Source organism: Gavia stellata, chromosome 6, assembly GCF_030936135.1.
Source record: "Gavia stellata isolate bGavSte3 chromosome 6, bGavSte3.hap2, whole genome shotgun sequence".
Lineage (NCBI taxonomy): Eukaryota > Metazoa > Chordata > Aves > Gaviiformes > Gaviidae > Gavia > Gavia stellata.
Genome location: NC_082599.1, coordinates 6,706,086 through 6,733,183, shown reverse-complemented (window position 1 = coordinate 6,733,183; position 27,098 = coordinate 6,706,086). Strand labels below are relative to the sequence as shown.

Here is a 27,098-nt window from a genome sequence, read left to right as displayed (position 1 = left end):
AGGATCCAGATGAGAAATCACAATGGAGTTAAACACAGGCACTTTCAGCAGGACAAGATTATTTGTGTTGCTCCCTGGTTGACTGGAAATGTTTCCTCTTTGGGTTAGCTAAATTCTATAGGGACAAATATACTATTCAGTAATTTACATGTAAATGAGGATGCATAACACTACGGAATTATTTTCTTCTGAGTGCCTACAGTTCTGAGTTATGTCAAAACTGTTATGCGAAGATGGGCTTATACATGGCAGCATTTTAAAGACCACATTTGGGAACTGGGAGATGTTTAATTTTCCTTGTACAGTAAAAATCTTTTCAAGCATAAAAAGAGGTTGCCAGGCCACACCATGAACAATGGACCCAGTAAGGCACTAGCACAAATACTTAATGAGATTGAAGGTGACCATAATAGCACACAGCATTAAAAAGAAGTCATTTAATTTTGTGGATACTTGATTATTTAAAGAGATGCACTGTAAACTGAAACAGCTTGCAATATTTGTGTCAAATCTGAATGATTTACGCTTAGGATATGCTAAAGCAAAGTTTGAAATGAGCAGAAACTAGAGCCACAGTGACAACTCTCTATGTGACAGTGGCAGAGGGCTCGCTAGCTTTCATCCAAATGACCTATTGGTGGTGATTTTTTGATGACTTCTTTTCTTGACCTTTTTCTGAACATGGAAACTGCTAACACTTTGCCTTTTCACCAGTCCCACAGCAAAGCAAGAAGGGGAAAAAAAGAGATTTTACCTTGAGGCGGTTTTAGGGTCAACAAGAAAAACCTCAAATCAATGTGGTCAGCAAAACAGTTTTATGCTTAGCGAGAACAAAAGCAAAGATGGTGGGGTTTTTTTGTAAAAAAGACAAAAAAAAGTTTATCTAAAGGTAAGCTTCTAAATCCTTAGTTCGGCACCTTGATAACCAGCCTGGCCTTTTTTAAGGGCTCATTCCCAGGTAGTTTTCACTCCTGTCAAGCTAGCAATACTCGGCATTTCTAGTTTCCTAAAAGAAAAAAAATATGTACAACCAAGAGAAAATCCAGGAAAGGTTGTACGTGCAAGAGGGACACCCCAGGTAGCTCCAACCTCCACCTCACTGCTTATCCCCAAGCTGTGTCATGGGTGGCCCTGCTCCGCTGCTGGGAAGCTCTGGTGAGTGAGTGAGAACAAAGCAATGGAGACCACCAGCTATGAGCCAGCTGCCCACTCGCAAACAACAACCTCATCAGCCCCATGTCCATTTCTCTGCCACTTCTAATCCCACAAATAATTGGAATATCAGGCTAAATCAAAAAACCCCTGTGATATCCCCCTGGAGTTACAGAAAGGGCTCCAGCTGGCTTTAGGAGGCAAGAGGGGATGCTGCCCTGTGTATTTTTTAACCCTCAAGAAATTCTTGAAAACCACAGGTGACATCTTACTCATCCTCATCAGATCCCCTGGGTAAATTGAGCTCCAGATAACAGCTCATTAACTTAATCCAATTCTGTTCAAACAGCTCAATACCTTGTTGATGGGAGATGTTATTCTAACCTCTTAAATAACTAAGAAACACCAAGGCACAACTGAGCAATACATAGCTACAGATAAATGCTACAAGAATACACAGAAACTTCAGTCTGTAGTGGGCCCTGTAGTTACTTACATGATGTATAGGCTTTCTCCAAAAAAGGTGAAAGACCAAACTCCAAGCCCAGCAATCAGCAGGAGCATAAAACATCATTTTTCAAACCTCTCAGTCTCAGGACAAGCCAAAAAAAATTAGGACTTTAAGTATAGTCACCAGATCCTGCTTATGTCTTACTTACACTGGGGTAAGTTTGATGAAATCAGCAGCTGTACCACTTGAAGAAAGCTGGTAGGACAACAGGACCAGCCCTGATTCTGTCCTCTGCACTGGAGATTTCCTGGGGAGTGACTAGGATTTACCATGGGTTTCTTGGGACAAGCTCCCTGCACCCCTCAGACTTGAACGTCTGTTGCTGTTCACATCCAGGCAAAGACGCCCCGACCCAGAGCCACCTTTGTGGAGGGTGTTTGCAGCTCATACTTTCATATTGCACTACCTTCCTCTTCATACGACCTCAGTGTGCTTCCCAGCTTGAACACTGCAGTTCTTTGTGTTCTTTGTGGGTGTTCTTACATGGCATGGGAACATCAACCGGTGTAGCACAGAGTGCAGACACACATGGCATTCCTGCAGAGGAGAGGATGTCCCTCCCCTTGCTCAGGCCGTGCACCGAAGCCCCTGCTGACTTGGCAGGACTGCTTTGATGCAGAAGACTGCATGGATGGATGCCATTCTGCACGGCAGACTACACCAGCTGACAAGACTGATGGGCCTAAGCACCACCCATTGATGGTTTTTTTCACTAGCTGTGAAATTAGGAATTAAGGGGAGGAGATGCGAAGTGCAAGCACACTTGGTTTCTACAGAAACACACTCACTCCATCTGTGCCAAGCAGCCAGGGCCATCTGAAGATCATTTGAAACTGGCTTTTTTAGCTTACATGCTCTTCTGCAGCCAAGTGTCAGGAAACCACTTATCTGAGTCACCAGCCTGAATAGTGGGATAACCTACTGCAGCCACCTCTTTCATGGGAGGGGGCACAAGCTGCACAGATGCCTTTGTGTCAGCTCAGCTGCCACCTACAGCCATTCCTGTGTGCAAACGGCCCTTGGCTGGGACATGGAGTAGCAGTTGCAATGACACAGAGGCATGAAAGTTGTTCATTGTGGTCCCAACTCCTTTGCCTGGGGTAAAATCTTCAGGCTGAATGCTGCTAAAACTGATCAGGCTAAAATTCTCAAAAGTGGCTAGTGACTTTTTGTGCTTTCCTTGAGAAACCTTAGGAGGGCCCAGTTTGAAATCATCTGCTGAAGCTATGGTCTGCTTAAGGGCAGCAGGTTGGAAACTCAAAACCAGAGATGGTCAGATCTTGTTTGATGTTTACTCTGCCTTTTAGATCAGAAGTGCTTTTCCAAGCTTTTTCCCCAAACCAGAATCCAGTGGTCTCCCCCCTCAGTAGCAATCAGACAGGTCTGTGTTATGCTCATCTGATACTACTGAGCATCACAGAGGGACCTAAACAAATGTGTCTTCAAACCCTAATGCTGCAAAATGTGTTTTGCCAGCTCCATCACCTCAGACATTGCATTTGCATCAGTGAAGCCACACTTACACCTCAGGAGGCTGCAAGTCAGGGCTTAACGCATATCACAGTGATGCCTTTTCATGGACTGGTCCTTCGTTTCTTGTTCAGGGAAGATACAACAGATAGCACAAATGGGTCCTTTTTCACCATGGGCTTACACTTGTACAGAATAAATAACAACAGCAGGGCCAGTGGGATTAATGAAGTAACTACAACTTCATCCTACAACATCTTTCTTTTGCCTCGCCCAAACATATCAAGAGACTACAAAAAGAAGTCAGAGTTGCTAATGAACAAACTCAACTTCAAATTTTAACACGAAAAAAGTGAAAATAATCAAACACAAAGCCCTGAAGCATGTTCATTTATCTCCAAGCACGCTGAGATGTTGGATTTGCTATTTCCTTTTGCCTGTGCTCCACAGCTGAGGCTGCACGTTTGTGCTCAGCGCTTATGGTTCCTGTAGCGAATACATCTGTACAGCAATGGGCTTCTTGCCAATTAGCTTTTAACTCCAGCTCACATTTTCTGGATAGATTAGATACCAAACCTGTTTTGCAGAAGACACAACATCCTTCACATTGCATCACTGAATGAGCATCTGTTACTACAGTGCCTGGGTGTTATTTCCTAGATGACCAGGGAACTGCCAAGTGAGATCACCCACCCGGGCCATTTAATTTGCAACATCCATTTTTTAAAAGGCAGGAAGCTGGCAAATGAAAAGAAATGCCAGCAGAGCTCAAAGCCTCCCTGTCACCTCAGGGCCCAATCCTGTAAAATACCAATATTTCCTGTGAAAGGTTGAGTGCTCTCATGCTTTGTTAAGCTTTTTCTGACAGCTGGGAGAGCCTCAGCAGCCTGTGGAGCTGCTTTCCTTACAGAGAAAAGGGGGACATCCACTGCTCATCTACTGAAGCCTTTCTATTTTGATTCAGATTTTATTTTTTAAACAGATGCACAAACTCTTTCTTCCACAGTTCCTTTAATGCACAGCCTTTTCTGCACCAAGCTAAGTCCAATAAAACTCCACTATCTACAAATAGTGTTTCTGTTGCTCAGCTGTCTAGAGACTGCTCTCAGGACTGGTCTTCCTTGTCTGCAGAGAATAAAAAAGGGAGTACCAAAGTCCTAAATGAACGAAGGCGTGAACATCCGAAAAAGCAGCAACAGCCTCAAAACTGTCAAAACAAAACAGATAATTCTCACACCACCCAGCTTCCCACGCACAGCACGGCCCCTCCTCTCATGTACAGTGTGAGAGTCTATTTGCAGGACTACAGGGAATGCCTGGAGCGGTGAGGAAAAAAAATTCAATCCAAAGCTTGAAAGGGAAGAAACTGCCTGGCTCTAAAGAAAAAAAGCTACTTCTCAATTTACTGATAATCTGACACCACGGCTGGGATCCGTCTCACTCGCCTTTCTCTTCAGGAAATACCTTGCCTAATAGATGTTAGAATCACATTTGTTTATTTCCCCACCAATGTAACCCAGTTTTGGCACCTTGTTACTCCGAGTGAGATTCATCTCACCTGACTTAAGACATGTACAATACAGAGTTATTCACCCTGGGATCCCCTTGTAGTTAAAGTGAACAGAAAGAGGCACTTCTATGGAGAGAGATTATTCTGGCCCATTTTAGATCTCTAAGATTAAATAAATCCTGCCCACACTGACCGTAGTGACTAGAACTCCGTTGCTTAAAAGACTGTTGAGCAATGAGCTCCAGTGTAGATTATCTACATTAGAAGAGATAAATTCCCACCATATCAAACTGGCAACCTGTCCAAATTGCCCTGCCTGTGTAGCAGCTATTTCCAAAACACCATCTCAAGGTTTTCCAAGTGAATTTGTGCTTGAGTCTTAATGGTATCAGTCTTAATAATTTTACGTACAGCCTTATTAAATACTTGCGGCAGTCGTGCTTTGCAACAAAGATCCTGGCAATCTGCAAAAGGCTCGAAGTCTGTTGATCATCTGCTCATCTTTCCTGGGTGTTATTTGAACTGGATGTTAAATCCTTCTGGGCACTACCTTTGGACTGTAAGAACAGCCCTCCACAAGTAGTGATACAGAAGACCAGAGGTTAGATGCAAAGAGATAGCAACCAGTGGGAGAAAACGCAGTCTCAAGATGGTAAGACTCACACTGAATCATTTTAAAAGCATAATTTTCCAGCCACCGGACAATGTCAGATCTCCAAATGTCAAAAGAAACCAACTTAAAAAATGTCCCTACAAGAAAAGAAAAACCGTATCAAACCCAAGCCAGCTCTAACTCACACAGTAACGTGTGTCTAGTGCCACATAAGAGAGGTTTATGACTTCTGGTGAGACTTACTCTTCAGAGCTTGCTGTGTGAGTTAGCCCGTTGTCTTCCCACCCTGCCTAGGATGGTGGGTCTAGGTTTCTCACTGCAGACCGCATATCGTGTAAAAAAATTACAGCACACTCCAACAACATTTAGAAGGAAATAAGAGCGTGAATCACATACAAAAGTTATATAGTACTCACCAGGTCGCCTGTCCCAGGTTTTTCCATAATAACTGGGGGGAGCAGTAACCCTGCAGGAGAAGTAGGGTCTGGGTTGAGTGCCCCGGTGCCTCCTCCTATCAGGGAAACCACACCATTGCAATCCACTGAGCTGTTCCTTTTGCCCGTCTGGGTGTAGTTGGGAGTAGTAGGGTGAGAACTATGGCTCACTTGACTTTGCACGCTCGGACGCCTCCCAGATCTTGGAATTAAGAGAGAGCCCCGGTGGCTTTCATTTTCCCCAGCAGTGCTGATCTCATCATCGGCAAAATCTGTTTCGGAGCCAGTGTCTCTGCCACGGAGTCGGAAACTGAATATGCTTCCGTGGCTGGTTCTGCGCTTCACCAAGTTTGCACTGGGACCATAACTAATGCCAAGGAGAGTCTAGAAACCCCCAGAAAGGAAAAAGGGGAAAGAGAAACAACATTTTGCAACATGTTTTCAGGAGCGAGGAAGGTCTGGGGAGAGCAGTAAGTTCCATTTTAAATCAAGTGTTTCAGAGAAAGACTTAATTACACGTATTCAACCTTCACAAAGTTAAGAGGTTGAATAATCATTCCTAGCCGTTAGGTATTTGTCTAATACTTGACAGTTAAAGATGTACTGAAATAGGAAGGGTCAAGGTGGCATTCACCTCGTAGCATGATACTCCCTTTACTTCTACTCCCTCCCCATCTGATAAGTACCAATGGACCTGGGAAGGCAGCACAAGGAGTGGAAGACAGGAGCAGGGAAGGGGATCCAGCTCCAGTTTACCGCATTATCACACATCTTCATAACAGCTAGGGAAGGAACGTTGCAGTGGGAGAAGAAGAGATAAAGAAAGAGGGCAGGAAATGAACTGCAGGGAAAATGAGAAGAAGAGGGAAGAAGAAGAAGCAGAATACGACGGAAGAAGGTGATAAAGGAAAAAAAAAACAAGAGCAAGAAGAGGGATATGGTTTATTAGTCTGTAGAATGATTATCCCAATGCACATAGCTACTTTGAGGGGTAGGTAACCTCAGTACACAGCTGTCTCCCTCACACCCAAATATCAGCCTTGACGATCCACTCTGATGCCAGCTAGTGAGAGTGCAACTCTGACAGAGCATCAGCAAGACGTAGCCAAGCACTAAACACACCTAAACCCTGACAGAGTAAAAAGGATGTTCAGAAAATGCATAAGGAATTCAAGTCTATCCCCTTCCCTCATATCTGAAGAGGAAATTATTGGAATAAGAGCATTTAGGCAGACATACTTTTGATTTTATGGCCTGTACGGAATTTTCAGCTTCTTCAGAACTTTCTCATGAGCCAAGTATATATGAAGAGAGGGCAGATCTCCACAGCATCCACAAACCAGACAAACCAAATGACGCCTGATTTCATTTTGCACTGTAGCTCACACCACTGAGTTACGTAATGATGCTATTTTGTGACACTGGTACAAGGAAGAGTAAAAAAAAACCAGGCCCCTTCTAACTAAAAACAACCCATTTGGATTGCTACCAAATTTTAACTGGTCAAAAATCCATGCCTGGGTTTCCATGGCACAGTCATTGAGACTGATTTCTGATGGCAACACACTTCCAGCTGCTCAGATTGCATCTGAATGATGACTCAGCCTTACTCCCTCCAACCATGCCAGACTCAGCCTTGCTGAGAAGATTTACTATAAGCTTTGAAATGTGTCTTCCATGTTTCTCACGCATATGACATCCAGGGGCGAAAAGTGAAAACAAGAAATATTAATCTAAGAAACGAACTGGCAATGCACAGCTCCAATCCATGGTCATTCTGGTACATGGTGTCTTGAAACCCATCCAGAATGAAGCAAGTCAAGCTTTAACAAAGGTGTAATTTTTATCGCAACCCACTCAACCAATGAGACAACAACAAAAACTATTAGATTAAAAAATGCATGTCATTTACAGAAATCCAGCCCTGTGTAAATTTTGTGAGCTGGGGAGTCGTTAATTGGTCACATTTACTTACATCACTTACATGTTTTAGATGAGCTTTTTATGGCTGCCATATACACCTAAATTCACTGACAACAAAATACAAAAAGACTTAGCCCATTACATGGCTATTCAAAAAACCAAAATAAACTGATTTAAACTTTGCCCTCAGTTAAGCAAAGACAAATTATCTGAAGCTATTTACGACCATTTGATACATACAGCATGTGCAAATTCATATTCATGCATGTCAGTAACATTTATATAAAACCCTATTTAACAACAGTCTAACTCTATTTTTTTTTCCCTGCAATAGAAAGTAGAAACAAGTGCCACAAAGTTATGACTTGAAGGCAACTAGCAGTGGAATATAAAAATGTTAATAACATCTTTGTATAGCATTTAAAAAGCCCTCAGAGACAAGTTTCCTCCTTTTCTCCTCCTCTCTTTTCTTTTTAAGCTTTGCAGGTTTCTTCTAAGAATTTTTTATCTCTAGTAGGGATAGGATAGATATAATCAGATGAATTAAATTAAAGTAAGAAAATAAACCAGACTGTGGGTAATCTTGAAGCAAAAAAAAAAGTTAAAGAAAATTGAAACAAAGTAGGTTCATAAGAATGTTTAATGGGCATTTTTAATTCAATTTGAAAATAAAGTGGTAATATGTTTCCTTCCACTGTTCTAACACAGCCTGTCTGCAGGTCAGTCGTGATATTAAATATCTGATTCTTCTTTACAGCTGAAAATTTCAGCTTTAATTGCCTATTCGGAGCCTGGCCTATCCAGCAAAGAGCAGTGTGAAACAAGTGGAGTTTCAGACCATGGCTTACCATTCTCCTCTGACCGTCATCGTAGTCACACTTGGGATTCCTTTGGTCTTCCCCATACTCTTCTACCCCCAAAGATTTCTTTTTCTTTCGCCTATTTCTTCTTTCCTTGGCATTTTTGGATGCTAAAGGTGACATTTCCAATGAGCTAAGTGACATTGAATCAATTCCTTTAGCAGCTAGTGCCTAAAACAGAAGACGGTAGAAGGTGTAAAATTTATTATCTGAATTAGGGATCTCAGTGAGAACTAATTACTCTGCTCAGCAATTATTTTTTATTTTAAGTTTTAAGGTTGTATAGGAGATAAATTAAAAATTTCAGGTGGTCATTAATCATAAAACAATCTCACGTGGTTGGAACTGGTATTAACCTGTTTCTAACCTCTACATTAACCACAGGAAAATAAACAACAAGTGAGACAGGTTCCTAGTACAAATGCATACGTGCAGGTTGGCCACCCAGATCCTATGATGGAGCATTAGGAATGGCTGCGTAAAATAATGTGATTTATGTAGCGTTCACAAACAAGATCCTTCGACATTTCATGAGAGGAGCAGCCTGTGTGCACACACCTGCAGGTGTACACTGTGCATGCATCTCTGGAGTAACGCTTCTGGTGCCAGTCCAAAAAAATCTCAAGCTGGGGAACCTCAGATTAAGCCCCACCTGGACTTCAGCCCCTTGACCTGGGAGGGCTGGACAGGCTGCCAGGATTTTTCCTCCTTCCTAGCATCACAGCAGGCAATTCAGCTGGCACGTTTTTGTAAACACTTATCCCAAGCAGCAGCGCAGGCAGCTACAATCAGAGATGCAAAGAGAAAACCGTGGGTTTAACTGGAGATAAGGTGGACTTTGCTTCACCGTGCACTTCAGTGCCGTGCTGGCTATCTGGTGGCATCGCTGCAGGAGCTGACTGATAACAGACCAACTGCTAGAAACCCAGCAGAAGCCGAATGTGAAAGCCTGAGCACACAAAGCCACAGCCTTGGAAGCAAATGAGCAGCCAGCAGTAAGAATCGATACGTGCAGGGAGGAAGCCGCAGCCCACGCCAAGGCACTGGGTCCCCATCCCTGGTGCGGGCGGGGGGAGCGAGTTGGCTGTGAGCACAAAGCACGAGGTCAGGTTTGGAGGTGCCGGCATCTCAGTAGGAGCCACATTAGTGGCCCGGAGAGAAGGCCATTTGCAGAGCCCCCAGTCGAAATACATAAAGCGAGTGAATTAAAAAAAAAAAAAAAAAAAAGAGCCTCTCCAGGTTCCCAAGAACAAGAGAAGCGGATGAATCCTCAGTGCTATTGTCTGTAAGCCACTAGAATCAAACAGGCAATCAGCTCTCCACAGCAAAATACTCCCTTCCTCCCACAGGCATCAGTCCAAGGAAAGTGAAGGCACTTAACAGTCATGTAAAGAATCAATCATGTATTTCAAGGAGTAGCAGTAGCTCTATCAAGCTGAGAGCACAACAAAACTTAATTCCTGTGGGAAATATCTTTCATGAGCAAGCTGCTTAGAGCAGAGAGGAGGAGGGCTCAGACACCCGTCTAGGCTGTTCTTTTTTTTTTTTTCTCCCAGTCAATTGATTTAATTGCTATGCTGAAGTGCTTTCTCTTCATAAAGATTCAGCAAGTCTTTTGGTGTTAAGTTTAGGTTTAGGAATGTGTTAGCCCAATTGTGTAAACTGACTGATAGTCCCCAAGCAGGCCTATCAATTATATTTGTGCTCTCCTTATACTGCACAATGTAAAAGCCAGTCTAAAGAGTTTGGGTTTTCCTTCCTAGTTGCCATCATATTTTATTGATCTAGAAAATATTGTAGGATGTGCTACTAAGCATGCTGTACTCTTATTGCAAAATAAACTGATTTTCAGTTTCTTAGCATTTTCTTACCTATTGCTTGCGCTGAAATGCTTCTGCCCTACGTACCTCTTTCGGTTGTTGAAAAAGGATTTGGACTAAACTGATTCTCAGGGCATGGAGGATGTCCCCACGTCCTGCCTATCTACCCTTTCCGGTTGGGTTCCCGTGCTGGACTGTGTCCTGCCCCTCAGCCATTGCAAGCCATAACCTGCTGCGGTCACTCCCAGGGGCAGGAAAGGAGTGTGGGACAGGGCACGTCTGTCAAGGATGGGTGGTGGCTGAAGGGTGGGAGAAAAGCTTAGCTCGCACAAACCCTGACATGGTCATTATGCAGGAGATATGACTTGAAGCAAGAACTTAGCAGTACAGTGAGAAAGTCAAAACCAAGATTTTGACAAAGGCTTGGAGAGCAAGATTAATTCTGAGTAGGTCTGACTGGGGCAAGACACCTGAGAAGGACATCTGAAAGCTACATGGTGCAGCCACCCAATTCACTTTCTTGAGCCTCTACTTCCAGATGTCTAATTTGAAATGTTGGGGGCTGATGTGCAGAATTACTGGGCTTCACTAGTCCACACGATGGACCCCAATCGCTCTACTCCTGAGTTGCCTTTCATAAGATTAGGATAATTCTCCAGGAGTATTGCAAATACAAATGAGTATTTTTGAAGTACACAGAGTCTGAGCAGTGACAAGAGGCACTGAAAAACCTCTGAGGATGTTAGTCATTTTGTCTTTGAAGCAGGCTTTGAATGCCTGAGTCAGGAAGTCTGGGCGAGCTGGCCTAAGGCTACAGAACAAATGATGAGAAAGTGAAGAGCTGCTTTTGAGTCATGCACTGTCCACCCTTTGTACTGAATAGGGCACAGGAAAAATGAGACGTGGTCAGCTGAAGAAAAGACTATGTTATAAAGCATATAGACAAATGGGAACAATTTAGGTTTTCACAAGCAACCTTCATTTTGATTCCTTCTGACTTTCAGGGCTTAGTGTTCCTTTTTTGTGTACATACAGGCTTAACTGAAATCAAAGCCTTCAAAAGGAAATTCTTAAATATCTTTAATTATAGCTGGGGCTACCAAAGTTGACTGACATTAGGAAGAACTCAGCTGGAGTCAAAACACATGAAAATTTGTATAAAATAGGTACAACTTGGAGCTCAGTTTGCTCCCTTAGGTTATGGCAGAAAGTTACTCTGTTCGAAGTGCATGCACATGGACTAAATTGCATTTACCTATTACTTAAACCATCAAAGAGGATCTTTGAAAGGACTTAAATGATGTATAAGCCTCTACTAGCACTTTGTCAAGGGTGAATTGCATTTTCTATTTTCTTTCCAAGGATTTAAATGGGTTTTGGATTAGGCCCTGAAGCCATATGTACCCAAAAGAAAATTATGTATATTAGTTTATATTGTGTATCAGGGATTTATTTCTCTCAACTACAGTGCTACGTGTTACTTCAGACTAATTTTCTTATTGTCTTCTTGTTCACAGCACCTAAAATGTTCTCTTCAGCTGTTTAATAAAGGCTTTCCACCCCACACACACCACAGGCAAATTAACTAGCGCTATTAAGGCTACATCCACCATTTGGCCTCCCTGTTTTGTTTAAACTTACGACATAACATTAAATCCATATCCTTTGCATAATTGGCAAAGCTTAAGCTCAAGATCTGCCTGTTTACTTGTTCAGGTATAAAGTCCTACATGCTTCAAACAGTTTATCCTACATCTTTATCTTAACGGACAGTTGGATATTCATGGGAGTTTGAATGAGGCAGTGAGGAAATGAACATGAGCTAAGGTGGTGATGGAAGAAGGTTCAGCTGGAGCTATGGCTGCGGTGCCAAAATAGCTGTTATGTGCTCAAACACAGACGTACATATACCGTCATTAAAATGTCTTATATGCCAACCAATATAATAAATTCCTCTGCTGGCATATGTGGCACAGTTAAACCAATACAACTCTGGATATGTAAATCCTAAATGGCCCAAATCCTAGCAGGAAGAACCATAATTTTTCTTTTAAAAAGGTTTGTAAAAACTCTGTCCAGGACAATAAACATTAACCTGCTTTCAAGCAAACTCTTACTTTCGTTATCACATAAACGTAAAATAAAGAGAAAGCGAATCTCAAGGTACCGTATGTTCAAGTTACCCAAGGCTAATCATGTCACATAGTTTACCGACCTCCTGCTCTTTCTTTAACATCTCCATGGCTTCCCGAAACTTTCTTTCCTTCTCCTCTGTTTCGGCAATAGTGGCTTGGTTCTGCTCTTCATACGCCATGGCCACAACAGCCAAAATCAGGTTGACCAGATAAAATGAGCCCAGAAAGATGACCAGCATAAAAAAAAGCATGTAGATCTTCCCAGCAGATCTGAGAGTCTGTAAGCATGAAAGTAAAATCACTACCACTTTTTTACAATGTTTTTTTTTAAAAAATAAATTAATAAACTTAGATTTACAATATAGTTGAATTCAGCCTTTGTTACTAGCCCAAACAGAATCCTTTTGATGACAAACAACAACCACATGTAAGGAAATAACCTTCTTATCAATAAATTTTTATACTTTATTCAAAAACTATGTGCCTTGCAGTAGAATTCATTTTTAGAAGAAGAATGCTTTCTTCCTTTACCAAATATCTCTGCTGGTTTTCTTTGAGAATAGATAATCCTACAATCAGCTGCAGTGAAAGCTTCCCCCACATAACTCAATCTATTTTTGTCCAGTGCATAGAAACTTTCCAAGCGGGATTCATGTTGTATCCCTTCAGATGTCTACAGTCTAGGTCCTTTACAGTCAGTGGGGAGAAAAAGATTCTTTTAGGGTGCAACTCCTCTGAACATTGTTTAGACATCTGCCTCAGGGTAAGAAGAACCAAACCTTGGGCGCTGTTGATTGTATTGCCTGGTTCTCCACCAGATTTATAGGCATAACTGGAGTTTAGGGTGACAGGCTGAGCTTATATTACAGATAAGTCCCATGGTCAATGACTTGATGCTAGTGATAGAAACCACTGTGTGATATTATAAGGTCAAATAATAACAGGGAGTGATGTTCACCCTTATTTGCCATGACAGTTTCAGCCTTCCAGAGTTGCACATGCAGCTCTGTGCCAAGTAAGACAATATAGTTGTTTAAAGAATCTTCAATTTAATTGTTTTACATTTTCCAGAAATGAAATTGTATAACTGGCTGCATGTGAAGCTGAAATCCCCAGTACCTTTAAAGATGTCTACCTCAGTACCTTCAGAGTAGTATCTGTCAGCACTAACACCTTTTATTTCCTTACGAGCATGCTCTGGTTTTGGCAATTTTGAGATGCAGAAGTAAATCTTTAGTGGCTTCATGAACAGAGCATGTAATTCAATACCAAACTATCATGTGTAGTTCTTCAGAGTCCGCATACATTTCAGGAAATGCACGCTAAAATGAGCATTTACTAGCAGACCACCTTGCACACATGACTGTAAGTTGACTGTGAGTTGTCTATAACAAAACGTTTGCAGCAGGGAGAACTGAAAGGTACCAGGTAGTCTTGCCATCTGGTGAACTTGTGTTCATTGTCATGCCTTGCAAAAACAGATATGCCAAGTACACATGTGCTTCTTTAGTCCTTTTTTGAGCTGGCCTCAAAAGATTAGTTCACATTACACCAGCCACCAAAAAAATCATTAAGTGGTGACATGGTGATCTTCATTAAGTGGTGAATTTAATTCAGATTCAGGTAAATTACCCATTCAAAGTGTCTTTCTCTGAGGACCACTTTTCCCCTCTTTACCCAAACACCCAACCTAATGTTTTCTGCTATCATCACTCCTAAGAAAAGAAATTAATTCTAACAATTGATGCTCCTTCTCCAGAACACACAGAGCACAGTTTACCTAATAATCAGCAATTCTTTCTTTTCTTTAATTATTGGATATTTAACTACAAGATGTGTTTATTTTATATTTTTAACACTATTAAAACAATCTCACACCTGTTGATAGAGACGTTCCCAATAATCTTGAGTCATAAGACGGAACAAAGAGAGAAAGGCCCAGCCAAAAGTATCAAAGCTTGTGTAACCATGGTCAGGATTTTCCCCGGCCTTCAGACATATATATCCCTCAGGGCACGTTCTGCAAAACATGAAAGACAATACATGAAATGCATCATAGATGGCGTCAGCATGGAGAAACTGATTTCCAAGGGAACATGTTGAATGCTCTTGCTTAAGGACACAGATCCTCCATGGTAAATTCCTTCACTGGTTGAAAACACAGGAAGCAGGTGGATGCTAACTTCACAATACCAAAGATCTTTGCAGTCTTATCTTTCCTTTGAAAGGATAAACTGGGAAATGGTAACCATTGCTCGAGCTGCAATGGCAAATGAGCACCTAGCATTTCAGATATTTGGAATACACCGGAATTAGGTGTCTAAGCAGGACTTCAGTGCTTAAATCTGATTTCTCTTGGCACTTACTCCTAATTAAGAATCATAAACTTGGTGTCTCCTGTTACAGTTGTGGGTAATACTATGATGGTGAACCTGCTTTTCCAGTTACATAGTCTGACACTGGCTGGATGAGATCAGCGTGTGCCATCTGAGCACCATCCCAATTGCTTACTATGCGTGACCTCGCACTCACCCCCTGCAAGGACTGAATCTTTAATCTAAGAAACCCAGCCCTTTGTTCCACTCACCGCCGTAGTGTGGGGTCATGACATTTTTTCTGTTTCTGCCAGGAAAATGTTTTCCTTGTGTGCCTTGCAGATTCACATATTAAATGGCATGCAGATAGCATGGATTTCACTGGCTTTCATTAAACTTTGAAAGTCTTTACAAGTAATTTAGAGTCTTTAAAAGTAATTTTCTAGACCCATATGCCAGAAGAGGAAAAGAATGCTCTCTGCTTTACAGCCAGCAGTGGTACTATGTAACTACTGAATTGCATCAGTAAGTGAAACACAAAGTAGAAGAGATCCTGAGTCAATGAGCCGCCCTCTCTCCCAGAATGGTCCAATATATGATTAGTCAAAAGACCCCATATGTCTTTTGCATACCACAAGCCACTTTCCAAACATAATACATGCCCCATCAGAAACTGAAGACATAGAGCAATATGCAAAGACTTACTGCTGTATGTATCATAGGAAGAGAACATGAGATCAAGGATGTTGCCAGTGTCCTGAAGCCCTACAGTAATTGGGAATTTGTTAAGTGGGAACCATCTAACTATCTGGAGAAGCAGATCTCAGCAGAACTTGCAGTAATGCCAGCTCTCTCTGTTGTCCTTATGCTTCAGATAGAGATGAACCTGGTACGATTTGGTGCAAATTCTAGCTGACACAACTAGGGATGGTTGGAACAAGAGGGATTGTGAAAGCACTTTGTTAGAGATCAGAGACATTGAGAGAGACCAACTTCCAGGCGGTGTTTTGATAACACAGCAATACCCTCTGTCCTGGCAGATGGTGAGCTTGATGTTCTGCCTGTCAGATGGAGGAATCAAGGTTTTCTGAACTGCCTTCAGATAGGATGATTATTGTAATATCCGGCCATTTTAGACACATCACCAGTCATGTAGAGTGTGTCCAATGTGTATAGCTTTTAACTTTTTTTTCACCCAGCAAAAACCCATAGTGTTTCAATCACTGCTATTTTTTACCAAAGCAGAATATTGCCACAAATGGAAATGCAAAGCAGTAATATAAATAAAAGTAATTTCTAAAATGCCACCCAACAAAGAAGTTGACTCCTGAGAAAGCAGAGTATGTCTCAGTATGAAAATCAAGGATTTTTTTTTCTTTAAATATCAATTTTATACTGATATAAATCAAATCTCTACAGCACAGGATAGCAACTCTGTATTGCATGTTGAGATGAAAATACATTGCTATAGGTTTTGAAGTTATACAAATCTATGGTGTCAGCCACCAACATTAGACATTCAAAAACAATTTAAGAAGCTTAATTTAATATCATTAGTCAAGCACAAATTTTTAAGTAAGTCTGCTTTGAATGCTGAAAAAAGGAGTGCTGAAGCATTGCAAAATGTGTGCATATCCTTGTTTGCAGTAGTCTTCAGAAAAAGCAATAAAAAGGAACAGTTGATGTTTAATGAATTAAATGTAACACAAAAGTAAAAATATAATAAGTGATTCTGTCACCTTAGGTAGAGCCAAGTTAGTTTATATCAGTTGAGAATTTAGATAACAGTAACTACATGTCACAAAGAAAGAAAAAAGAGAGACACTTCTAATTTTTTTTCCCTGCCAGCCTAGAAATGCCTCCTTCTAGATCTTTCCTATTTTGACTACCTATTGTTTCCTGGTAAGAGTCACATTTGAATAAAAATTACAGTAACATAACTGAGTTAGAAGAGAATAAAATGCAGAAATCTCAGCTTTTTTCCCCTAAAATAGGCAGATGCATACCGAATCTCTTTTGTATATCCACGTCCTTTCTTGAGGCAGCCTTTTCACTAAATCTCCTCTCCCCCAAAGGCAGCATTTGCTGTCACTCTCTGCCATAGGGACATCAGATTTCTGCCTATGTTCTGCTGATGCAGACAGCCTTCAATGCCTGCAACATGCTGCCGACACTGTTCAAGAGCTCTGAGAAATGGATCCTCTGGGTTCCCGAGAAGGAAACCCTTTCCGCTTGCTTGTGCTAAGACATCGTGTCCAGACAGGACACGAAAATTTTTGTAAAGCTCGTTCCTTTTGCCATGAGAAAATGACTGCACTCACACATTGTGCTTGTCTGGAAACTGGGTGATCATGTCCAGAGCTGGACAGACTTTCCTTAGTCTTCCATGAAAGACCAATCCCAAGTGGGTCCATTGAGCTGGTCTCATCGCTCATATTTTAACTAATGGCTAAAACATCTGAATACAGTTATGAGAAACTTGACGGTTATTACTTCAATGGTGAACTTAAGCCTAGGCAGGGCAGTCAGTTAGAAATTAGGTTTCATCCAGAATAAGTTGCCTAAAGTCTTAGGCAAAATAGAAATTTTGTCATTAATTTCAATATGAAAGAGAGAGACTTTCCTCTTAATCTCTTCACCATTTTGAACAAGAGAATCTGAAAGAAAGGAGATATTAGGAGCATTACACTTCAATATATTTTCATAGGAACCTCTTGGCACCATGGGATTAGAGGCTACAAGGTCACTCCTAGGTTCACTGCCAATGGTGCTTCCTGGGGAAACTCTGTTTTGATGCAGAAGAACATGTGAGCAACTGCTCAAAGCACTTTACCGCAACTGCTTGGAAAGCCCTAGGACATGGAGATGCAACTCCTCTGACTGTGAAAGTGAGCAATGGTACCTCAGACTAATATTTTCTGTTTATAATACAGCTAGTATTTTTTCACGTTTCATTCTGTCTTTATGTGTCTCTAAAACCTTTTCCACTCAGCAGTAGATTGCTGGTGTGAAAAGATCTGTCTGAGTGTACACGGTTCTCTAACATTATGTTCAGGTGTAAGAGCATTCAAATGAGGTGTCTTCAGCATGAAAAGCATGAACTCCAGCTCAAAAATGCTATTAATGTTAGCTCACATCTTTCTGATGGAGGCTAGACACTTGAGACAAAATATCCTACTTTTCAACTCCTTATTCTTGCCCACCCTCTTTTGTAGCTGACAGCAGCGATAACCCATGGGGTATGGGAACATGTTAAAAACACCGAGAGGAAAACAAAATTCTGCTTTCCAGAAAAACACTCTACAGATATTTAGGTGTAAGACTCTCACACGAGAATATTATTCTGCAACTGACACCTTTTCCTCCAAGGATTTTTTTTTAAGGAGTCTCAAGATTTTGCTGAAGCATCTTCGATGTATAATATTAAGCCTTCCCCGTCAGATTTTTTAGCAAACTCTTTAGCTTCCTTTACCTCGGGGAAGCATTTCACAGGATTGCACTCTCTTCTGATGCACAGGGATGGGCAACAACAACAAGCTACATAAATGTAACATCCTCCACAGGAGCTTCACAGGATGCTGTTCAATTGATCACAATAAAATTAGTGTCATTGATTCAGAAAAGTTAAAAGCATCAGTCTACCTACCTATCCACCAGGTTGTAATCACCATTGTAAGCTGGCATTGGTACAGGAAATTAAAGAACATAAGAAACATTTTTGTTTTAAATAATGCAGGTTGGGAATGCCAGAGAGTTGTAGCTGAGGGGCATAATTACAAAATGCTCTGGCTGAAGAGTTTAATCTAGGCAAGCCAAGTAACCTGCTGATCCAGGCTGTAGTGGCCAATAGGGTTGTGCAATAAAAGATTTGTAAAACAACCATGTGCTGGATTGTAACATTCAGACCCTGAAAACACAGGGAGGGTTGTCCATGAGTTACCAGGAGTTAGCATCAAACAGCTGCTGATGTTAGCTACAACATCTGTAAGGTAAAGGCTGCATTTTCATTTGGTTTAGGTTGCAAAGGCACCCTATGGCTTGCTACACTGAATTGCTTGTGAAAGAAGCAATAATGGGAGATAAAGTGCATACCACAGACACACCAAAAATTAAAAAACCAAAAACATATTGTGGTAAGTGCCCCTTAGTGTTTCTGCTTAGGTCACAGCTTAAGCCCCAGAATGCAGAAGTCAAGCTGAAATGTTTATAGCTGACGTCTTTTACACAAGGCTAATTCCAGAGGAATGGAAACCACCCTGGTGAGTACGGTGGGGTTTCAAAGCCTGGCAGTAAGAGCTAGAAGGACAGACAGTGCCCGTGGCCTCCAGGGCTTGTTGATGTGCACGGCAGAGTCTTCCTCGACCTGCCTCTTTGTGCTAAAGTCTTCAGACCACAAAGGAGAGGCTTAGATCTCCTTCAGGTCACAGGCCTGAGTGCTTTTCTCTGCAATGTCCATGTTTTCTCACCTCCCTTGGCTTTGAGGGAGAAGACCAGCAGCCAAACAAGGAGGAGAAAGGGGCTGAAAGGCAGCAGCACCCCAGCCAAAGCCAGTCATTGCTGTCAGCGGGTGCTCCATCTGACAGTCACAGGTCGCTCTCCTTCCCCTGCTCTTTCTTGTTCTGTTATATTAAAGACTAATCATGGTTAGAGGGTCTGACTTACAACTCCCCATTAATTACCATCTAAGAGCCAACATCCGACTCGCAGAGGCGTGATTCATGTTGGATAGGTCTGACTAGGAGCCCCCAGCAGCTCTCGCTCCAGGCATCTAAGGGGTCAGAGAGAATTTGAAGGGCATTTATTAAAGCAAGGGGTGCCAGTGGTCTGAAAGGAAGGAAGTGCAAGCAAATCCAACCAAACGTCACAGAAAACAAAACTAAAAAAAAAGAAGAGCTCAGAATAAAGAGCAACATTGACCAGACACTGAAACTGGAGGAGCAAAGGGAAGGAGGTGCCCATGAGCAGGCTTGCTCACAGGCTCAGAGCACCCACTGACCTGTGCATGCCACCAACTCGCATCCACAAAAAAAGTTTCAGACTCCCCCACTGGCTACTTGTTCAGGCGGATGGAAAACCACTCGTTTCAGCCTGAGACATCAGACCCCTCTATACACACATGCAAGCAGCGAGAGGAAGAACTCTTTCTGCTGCAATGTAGCTTTTTTAGACTTCATGCTGCAGCAAGGCAAGCAAACTCTCATTTCTTCTCACTCAGTCCAGCAGCCAGACGCTGGACCTTCTGCCTAACCCATCAAACAAAACGCAGGGCAATAATTTATCATCAGAAACATAATGATAGATTACTGCTTAATGAAGACCGTAGCCCATAGTCAGTCTGCTTCTCTCATGTGGCTGATGAGCTTATTACAGCTTTGACTAAGAGGTAATATTACCCATCCTTAAGAATTGAGTGGATTTGGATTTAATCCCTACTGCTGCTGTTTAACCAGAGACATGATCTTCCAAATACACAACTGATCTAGAGGAGTGGGGACTGTTCTTGCTGCCCCTCAGCCTGTATAATACATAAAGTTATTCCCATGGCCCCTGCAGCATCTTTCAGGTGATATACTTGCTTTCTGTATTTTCTCATACTCAAACGAGAAGCTTTCTCACCATGAGCAAACAAAACCATCCTCATTCATGTGTCACTGTGACCAACACAGAGTAGATGGAAAAGGTTATGTGATTTACATCAGAATCTAGTTAAATTCATTTAGGGTATGCTGTGCAGCCTGAAGGTTTGTAATAATTCATTAATTCATTATAATTCGTAATAATAAATCATAATAATTCATTAATATTGCTTACTAATCTGGGGTGTAATTACATTATTAGCTCTGGTAGTTTAAACAACACACTTCATTCTTTCCAAAACACCCTCACTTTGGTGACATTTGAAGAAGTCATATTTGGGAACTGTATCCCCTTCCTCACTCCACCAACCTTTCTAGCCTTTCCCATCAGCCAGCTGTACTCCACCAGACTGAATTTAGTGAGTGTTACAAACACACCAGTCCCACTAGGCACATGCCAAAGCTCCCCAGGAGCCCACTCCGTGGGATGGACCCATTCATGCAGCAAGTTAAACACACGCTGCCAGACCGTGACCTGCCTGAAAAAGTTGCCTAGTTCAGAGATGACCTGCAACTGGTTGTTTCTCCTGACCTTACCCATTCCTGTCGCTCCCCAGGAGTACATATATGCAACTAAGACACCTGAGCACCACCTTCACCCCAACCCATCCAAGGACTGCAGCTCTGAAATGCAAACCCTCCAAGCCAAGGGGGCTCTTCTCACCCTACTTGTCCAGTGTCAAGCACAACATGGCCTGAATCTGGGGCCATTTTATGTTAAGAAAACAAGTAGTAGTAGTAGTAGTAGTAGTAATAATAATGATAATAATAATAATACAGATTTAAGTTCCGGCAACTTAGAGCTACAGCAGTCCTAATTGCCAGCAGCAGAATAAAAGAACCGACTGGGTACATTATTCTCTGGTGCAGTTCCTCAATTTCCAGTGCAACTGGGGTTGTGTCACTGGGGATGTTTGCTTGTAGTCAGGGGACTAAGAGCTGTGGGAAAGCATGCCGTTTGACACGTTCTTCTGGCGGACATAGACATCATTCCAGACCCTCTGCCGGCCAAGGGCTGGTTGAGAGCTGCAGTGCTGGGCTGTGCAAGGCAAAGTAGCGTTGGTGGAAGCATCTGATAGCAGTGATTCTCCTCCGTATGGTGCATGTTTCTTCTCTACCCTTGAGGTGTGTGATAAGCCTTTTCAAGGGACTTTAAATCACTGTGTGGAGGATGCATAAAGGCAAAGGAATATTACCATAGCTCAGAGAGATCAAAGTGCTGCATCGGTGTACATGCCGTAATGAGAATACTGACAGTATGGTGGCGTGGAGAACCTACCATAAAAGTGTTGATTTCTGTATTCATGGTGACTATGAAAACAAGCATCTGATGCAATTTTATGTGTTGGTATTAATTACCTTAGTAAAATGCCACAAAAGGAAACAAAGTTTTTTTCTGATGTTATTTTAGAAAGAGTTAGGATTCACTCAAAAACTTTGAGGAGAGCTACACCACATGGTCCCTCCTTCATCCCTTATATGCAATAAGCTCAGTGACAGCAGAATTTACCAAACCATATAGAATCTTGTCCCATGCTGTACATTATTTTAATGTACCCTGTTAAGAAAAATGAAGGTCATAGTGAGGATAAAGGTAGCTAAAGTTTCTATAGCAACAGTTACTAGGATGCGGTTGCCAAAGGTGCTTTCTTGTTGCATCCTGAAGTAGCTTTACTGGCTGCTTTTCCTTCCTGTTCACTAGTCTTTTTGGTAGTATCAGTACAGACACGATGCAAATGTGCTTTCATTGTCAGTATGATCTCACAGACTATTCCTACCCATAAACTGAATATACAGGACATATCATGCGAAATGGAAAAAAAAATTAAGCAGTATGACCTTGAGATCTGAAGGAGACACAACTGACATAAAACAAGCAGACGTTTCTGAAAAGCCAGCTTCCTGTTGTAGTTGCAAGTGAAAAAGTGCAAAGAACAAAGATAAGTTTCTCTTTCTTTCTGCTTGTTTACTTTGTACATTGATAGCATCTTGTCTGTTTCTCTTTCTCGTAATGGACAAATTTTCTTGCTGTTTCTATTGCTCTTCCAAACCTTCAGGCAGCAGCAGAAGAAAAAACAGCAGTCTATGCACAGCAGAAAAATGTCCCTGTGAAATTACAACAGGATGAAAGTGGAAATGCTTTAGAGCCTAAATGTAGCTTTCTTTTTCAGGGACAGATAATTCCAAGCTTCTGCAGCCCCCATAAGTCTTTACCCTGTGGGGAAGTATGGGACCCTGCAGTATTGGTCATTTCATCAGAATGAATAGTTAATAGTCATGGAGAAGGAGTAAGCTGTAATTGCATGGGCGGCATGAAGCAGGTTGGTGCGGCCTGACATGAAGCCCACTCGCTGGCAGATTTGGTCTGATGATCGCAGCAGGGCGATGCCTGGTAGACGCGCTGCTGATGTGCTCTAGCAGGATGCCTCGTTAGATCTGAAGGTGGAATCAGGACTGCCTCTCCTCCTGACAGCAGTGCCCTTGGAGGCTCCCTTGCTTCTTGCCTGGTGTTGGCCATGTCCTGTTGCCTGGGGCCAGGCACAGAGGTTCTGGGTTTGTCCTTGCTGTAGGTCCCTGAGCACACCCTAAAGCACTGCAGCCAACTACAGGCCTTCCGTTTGGCACTATTACCATAAATATTCATCTGTGGATATGTGGTAATTTTGCCCTCAAGGGTCACTTTCACACATTAGGGTAGGTGTCTTGATGGGCCCAGGCCAATTGGATGAAGTTCAAAAAGGCCAAGTGCCGGATCCTGCACTTTGGTCACAACAACCCCATGCGACGCTACAGGCTTGGGGACGAGTGGATGGAAAGCTGCCTGGCAGAAAAGGACCTGGGGGTGTTGATTGACAGCCGGTTGAAGGTGAGCCAGCAGTGTGCCCAGGTGGCCAAGAAGGCCAACGGCATCCTGGCCTGTATCAGAAACAGTGTGGCCAGCAGGAGTAGGGAGGGGATCGTGCCCCTGTACTCGGTGCTGGTGAGGCCGCACCTCGAATACTGTGTTCAGTTTTGGGCCCCTCACTACAAGAAGGACATTGAGGTGCTGGAGCGTGTCCAGAGAAGGGCGACGGAGCTGGTGAGGGGTCTGGAGCACAAGTCTGATGAGGAGCGGCTGAGGGAGCTGGGGTTGTTCAGTCTGGAGAAGAGGAGGCTGAGGGGAGACCTCATCGCTCTCTACAATTACCTGAAAGGGGGTTGTGGTGAGGTGGGTGTTGGCCTCTTCTCCCAAGCGATGAGTGACAGGACAAGAGGAAATGTCCTCAAGTTGCGCCAGGGGAGATTCAGACTGGCTATTATGAAAAATTTCTTTACTGAGAGAGTGGTGAAGCACTGGAACAGGCTGCCCAGGGAGGTGGTGGAGTCACCATCACTGGAGGTGTTCAAGGAACATGTGGACGTGGCATTGTGGGACATGGTTTAATGGGCATGGTGGGGTTAGTTGATGGTTGGACTTGATGATCTTACAGGTCTTTTCCAACCTTAGTGATTCTGTGACTCTGTGATTCTGTGAAAAGGCCCATGATGCCTGATTGTAGGCAGTGTAATGGTGCTACTTGCTATCACCTGCTCTTCTATAGCCCTTGCAAAGCATAGTCCACTTGATGCTAAGACTGGATTTCATGAAGGCTAGAGCAGCTTTCAGCTTCTGCTCCTAGCTAAGATCTGCTACAATTTGACCATTGCACCAGATCTTTACAGGACCTTCTTCAAGGCTAAAACAAGGTGTTCAAAGTTGGATAAGCTACTACACTGGGAATTAAATTGAAAAGCAAATTTATAGAATTTGTAATCCCTTTGAAAATCAGACTACCTGAGCTTCCTCCATTTATTTTAACCAAATCAAATAAAACAAGCCAAAACTGCAAAGAGAACCAACTTGGATGAATCCTGGTGCAGCCACATTCAAAAGAACAATGAAATGTAACACTGAAACACATCTAGAAACATGAATAATTCTGCAAATACACTACATTTTTTTTTGTTAAAAGAGCCTTGCTGTTAGCACTGCTTCCAGTGTCTGACCAATCTGTGACACACATCTCAGAGCAGATGATTTTTCCATTAACGTAGTGGTCTGAATGTGCCTGTTGTGAAACACCAAGCACACGTCACTAGCGTTCACTTTGAGCCAAAGAACATCTTTGATCACAATCATTTGATTTTCTCTCTACTTCAAACATCACTTCTTGTTTCCATTGGACTCTTTGTTCCTTGTAAATATAACGAAAATTCTTACAGTACATCAAGGGGAAAAATGCAGCTGGATAAACAAAATGAAAAACAACACAAAAGTTCTATTTGATTAAATGAAGAAAAATCAAATTTCAAGCATCATGAAGACAGTTTCTGAGACAACACATGGGAAACCCCACAGACAGGTTAGTCCTTGTGCAACCAAGAAAAATGCCATCTCCCCGGTATTCCTACCATGTCTCTGCAATGTGATTTTTAAAGTAGCTCCTTGAGGTTGCCTGAGCATACCTAAAAGGATAAATAAATGTTTTTTTCTTCCAGCTGCCAGTTAAAGTACTAGAGAAATGTTTGCTGCTGTTGAGTGACATACATCTATACAAATCCCTTCTGAACAAGAATCAATATTAGCTAGATCCATTACCTCCTGCGTTATTGGCAGTTTGGGTGCTTGTTCAGAAAACAGTCCCTCCTAGTAATGTAATAAAGCCCCCACCTAAGAGATAATTAGGTTGTCTGAGATATAGCATCCACTGATGATCATTTGGCCTGCTGCTCCAGCTCAGGTTGCAGTCTCCATCACTACACACTCTTACATCAGACCATCTGAGTCTTATCACCTAATAATTGCCATAGTAGATTTATTCAGATTATTTTTTTTCACTCTTCTATAATAACAGCAACAAGCCAAACCTCAGAGTGTCATTACCATGCTTCTAAAAATGCACTAAAATGGCTTTGTCAATTACCTCAAGATTTAATATCCCGGCCACAACACAGATATCCCTCACTCTAACAACAAATCCCTCCAGGAGTCCAAACATGACACCACCCTTCCCCGCATTTCCTTGGGGTCCTCAGTGTACTCCAGAGGCTAATAAATTCAAGCTCCAAATTGGAAGCAGAAGCACGCTCCAAAAATGCTGTGCACATTCAGACACAGCCTTGCCAACTGCCTTTCCCTACCCCTCTTCCTGATGCCTTGATGGGTTCCCAACTTAAGCATCCTCACTTGTCATTAATTTCATTACTAATAGATGGGGAACCACAGTCTGATGCATCCACTCACTCTTAACTCACCTCCTCTAATCCTGTGGTCCAACCAATCCCAAAAGGTCCTATGTGTTCAGATTTTGTGTTTTACTATTGAACACACTTGCTTTTGGCTTTGACCATTGAAGGATAAGAGAAAGCAAATCCCACTCTGTTAGATACGTCAGCATGTACATGATGGTCTCTCTCTCCTAAGAGGTGGGAATACATGACTTTGCAAGTCCCCTGGGGCCTTAGGATCATCGTAATTATCTTCATGACTTTAAACAAGTGGATGACTGGCAGGAACTCTGTGCAAAGTATAGCAGATGAGACAATACTTGCTAGTCCCGAGCTTAAAAACAACATAAGTAGGAATATTTATTTCCCATTTTTAGGCATTTAAAACCAAATCTTACCCAGTGGTATTAAATACTTAACTAAAACAGGAAGAGGCTGAAGAAGAAAGAACAGATGCACAAAGGGAAAGTGGGTTTCCTTAATGGCACAAACACTGACAGTTTTGATGTGTTTATCAAAACAAGCACAAGGACTGTGGGTGTGGAGGTGGCATTTTCCCCTTCCTGTACATGACAGTTGGAAGTTCTCCCCTGGCTGTTTCAGGCTGTGACTCTCTCGTGGGCATAGTGCCTCCGTTGGAGGCTTTCTCCAGTCATGGCTTTTTGATGACGTGTTGCAATTTATTGACTTTCTAGGGAAGGAAATAAGGGTGGTTTTGCTAATATGCCTTGCTAGAACCCAACTCTTAAATCCATACAAACTACTACTCCATGGTTATTGGATTGTTATTTAACTTCCCACCATTTGGACAATTCCAAAGCAATAGTCCCTAAACTATGTCTCACAGACTACCTATAACCTTATCAACCTCCTTTAGCAGCCTGCCACCACCATGGTTCAGGTCATCAGGGAGAACAACAAATAATATTTCATGGTGTGCAAAACATTGTTGCTATGCTGAACATTTTTTGCTCAGTATTGCTGTCTATTGGCTAGCAAAGGCAGAAGTCCACCAGCACAGGTAGATTGCCAAATCCTGGGATCCCCAGGAAACATCCCAGCAGTCTTGGAGTCCAGCCTGAGCCTGGATAAATGCAATGTATTACAATCAACAAAGCACTTAATTAATGAATGCTGACATTGTACCTTCCGTGGAACAAACAAAGAGGAAAACATGGCTCTCTGCCCAAGGAGCTTACAGTCTAAATGAGACTGGCAATACAGATCAGACACACAAGACATGCAGAGGGAAGGCTGACACTTCAGCTTTCTCTTTGTTTTATGTAAATACAGATATAGACAGTGGCAGCGGAAAGTAAAGCATCTCTGTCCAGGACCCAATGGCTTTTCTCATCCTCCTGTCCATAAGCGAGTTTAGATTTTATTTTCCCTTCACCTTCCTGCTGTCTCCCTGTGCACACATGCCTCTTTTCACATTAAGTTCCTCCTAATTTAAAGCCTAATTTTTTTCA

General features: G+C 42.3%; 1 protein-coding gene across 1 annotated transcript in view; it reads right to left on the bottom strand.

The window, feature by feature from the left end:
* LOC104259483 (sodium channel protein type 5 subunit alpha) overlaps nucleotides 1-27,098 on the bottom strand; it is a 220,916-nt gene that overhangs the window by 111,665 nt on the left and 82,153 nt on the right. The window contains exons 9-12 of the mRNA XM_059819059.1: nucleotides 14,307-14,448; nucleotides 12,509-12,706; nucleotides 8,462-8,644; nucleotides 5,673-6,074 (exon numbers count right to left, since the gene is read on the bottom strand). Coding sequence (XP_059675042.1) covers nucleotides 5,673-6,074; nucleotides 8,462-8,644; nucleotides 12,509-12,706; nucleotides 14,307-14,448 — 925 coding nt within the window. The remainder of the gene's footprint in view (nucleotides 1-5,672; nucleotides 6,075-8,461; nucleotides 8,645-12,508; nucleotides 12,707-14,306; nucleotides 14,449-27,098) is intronic.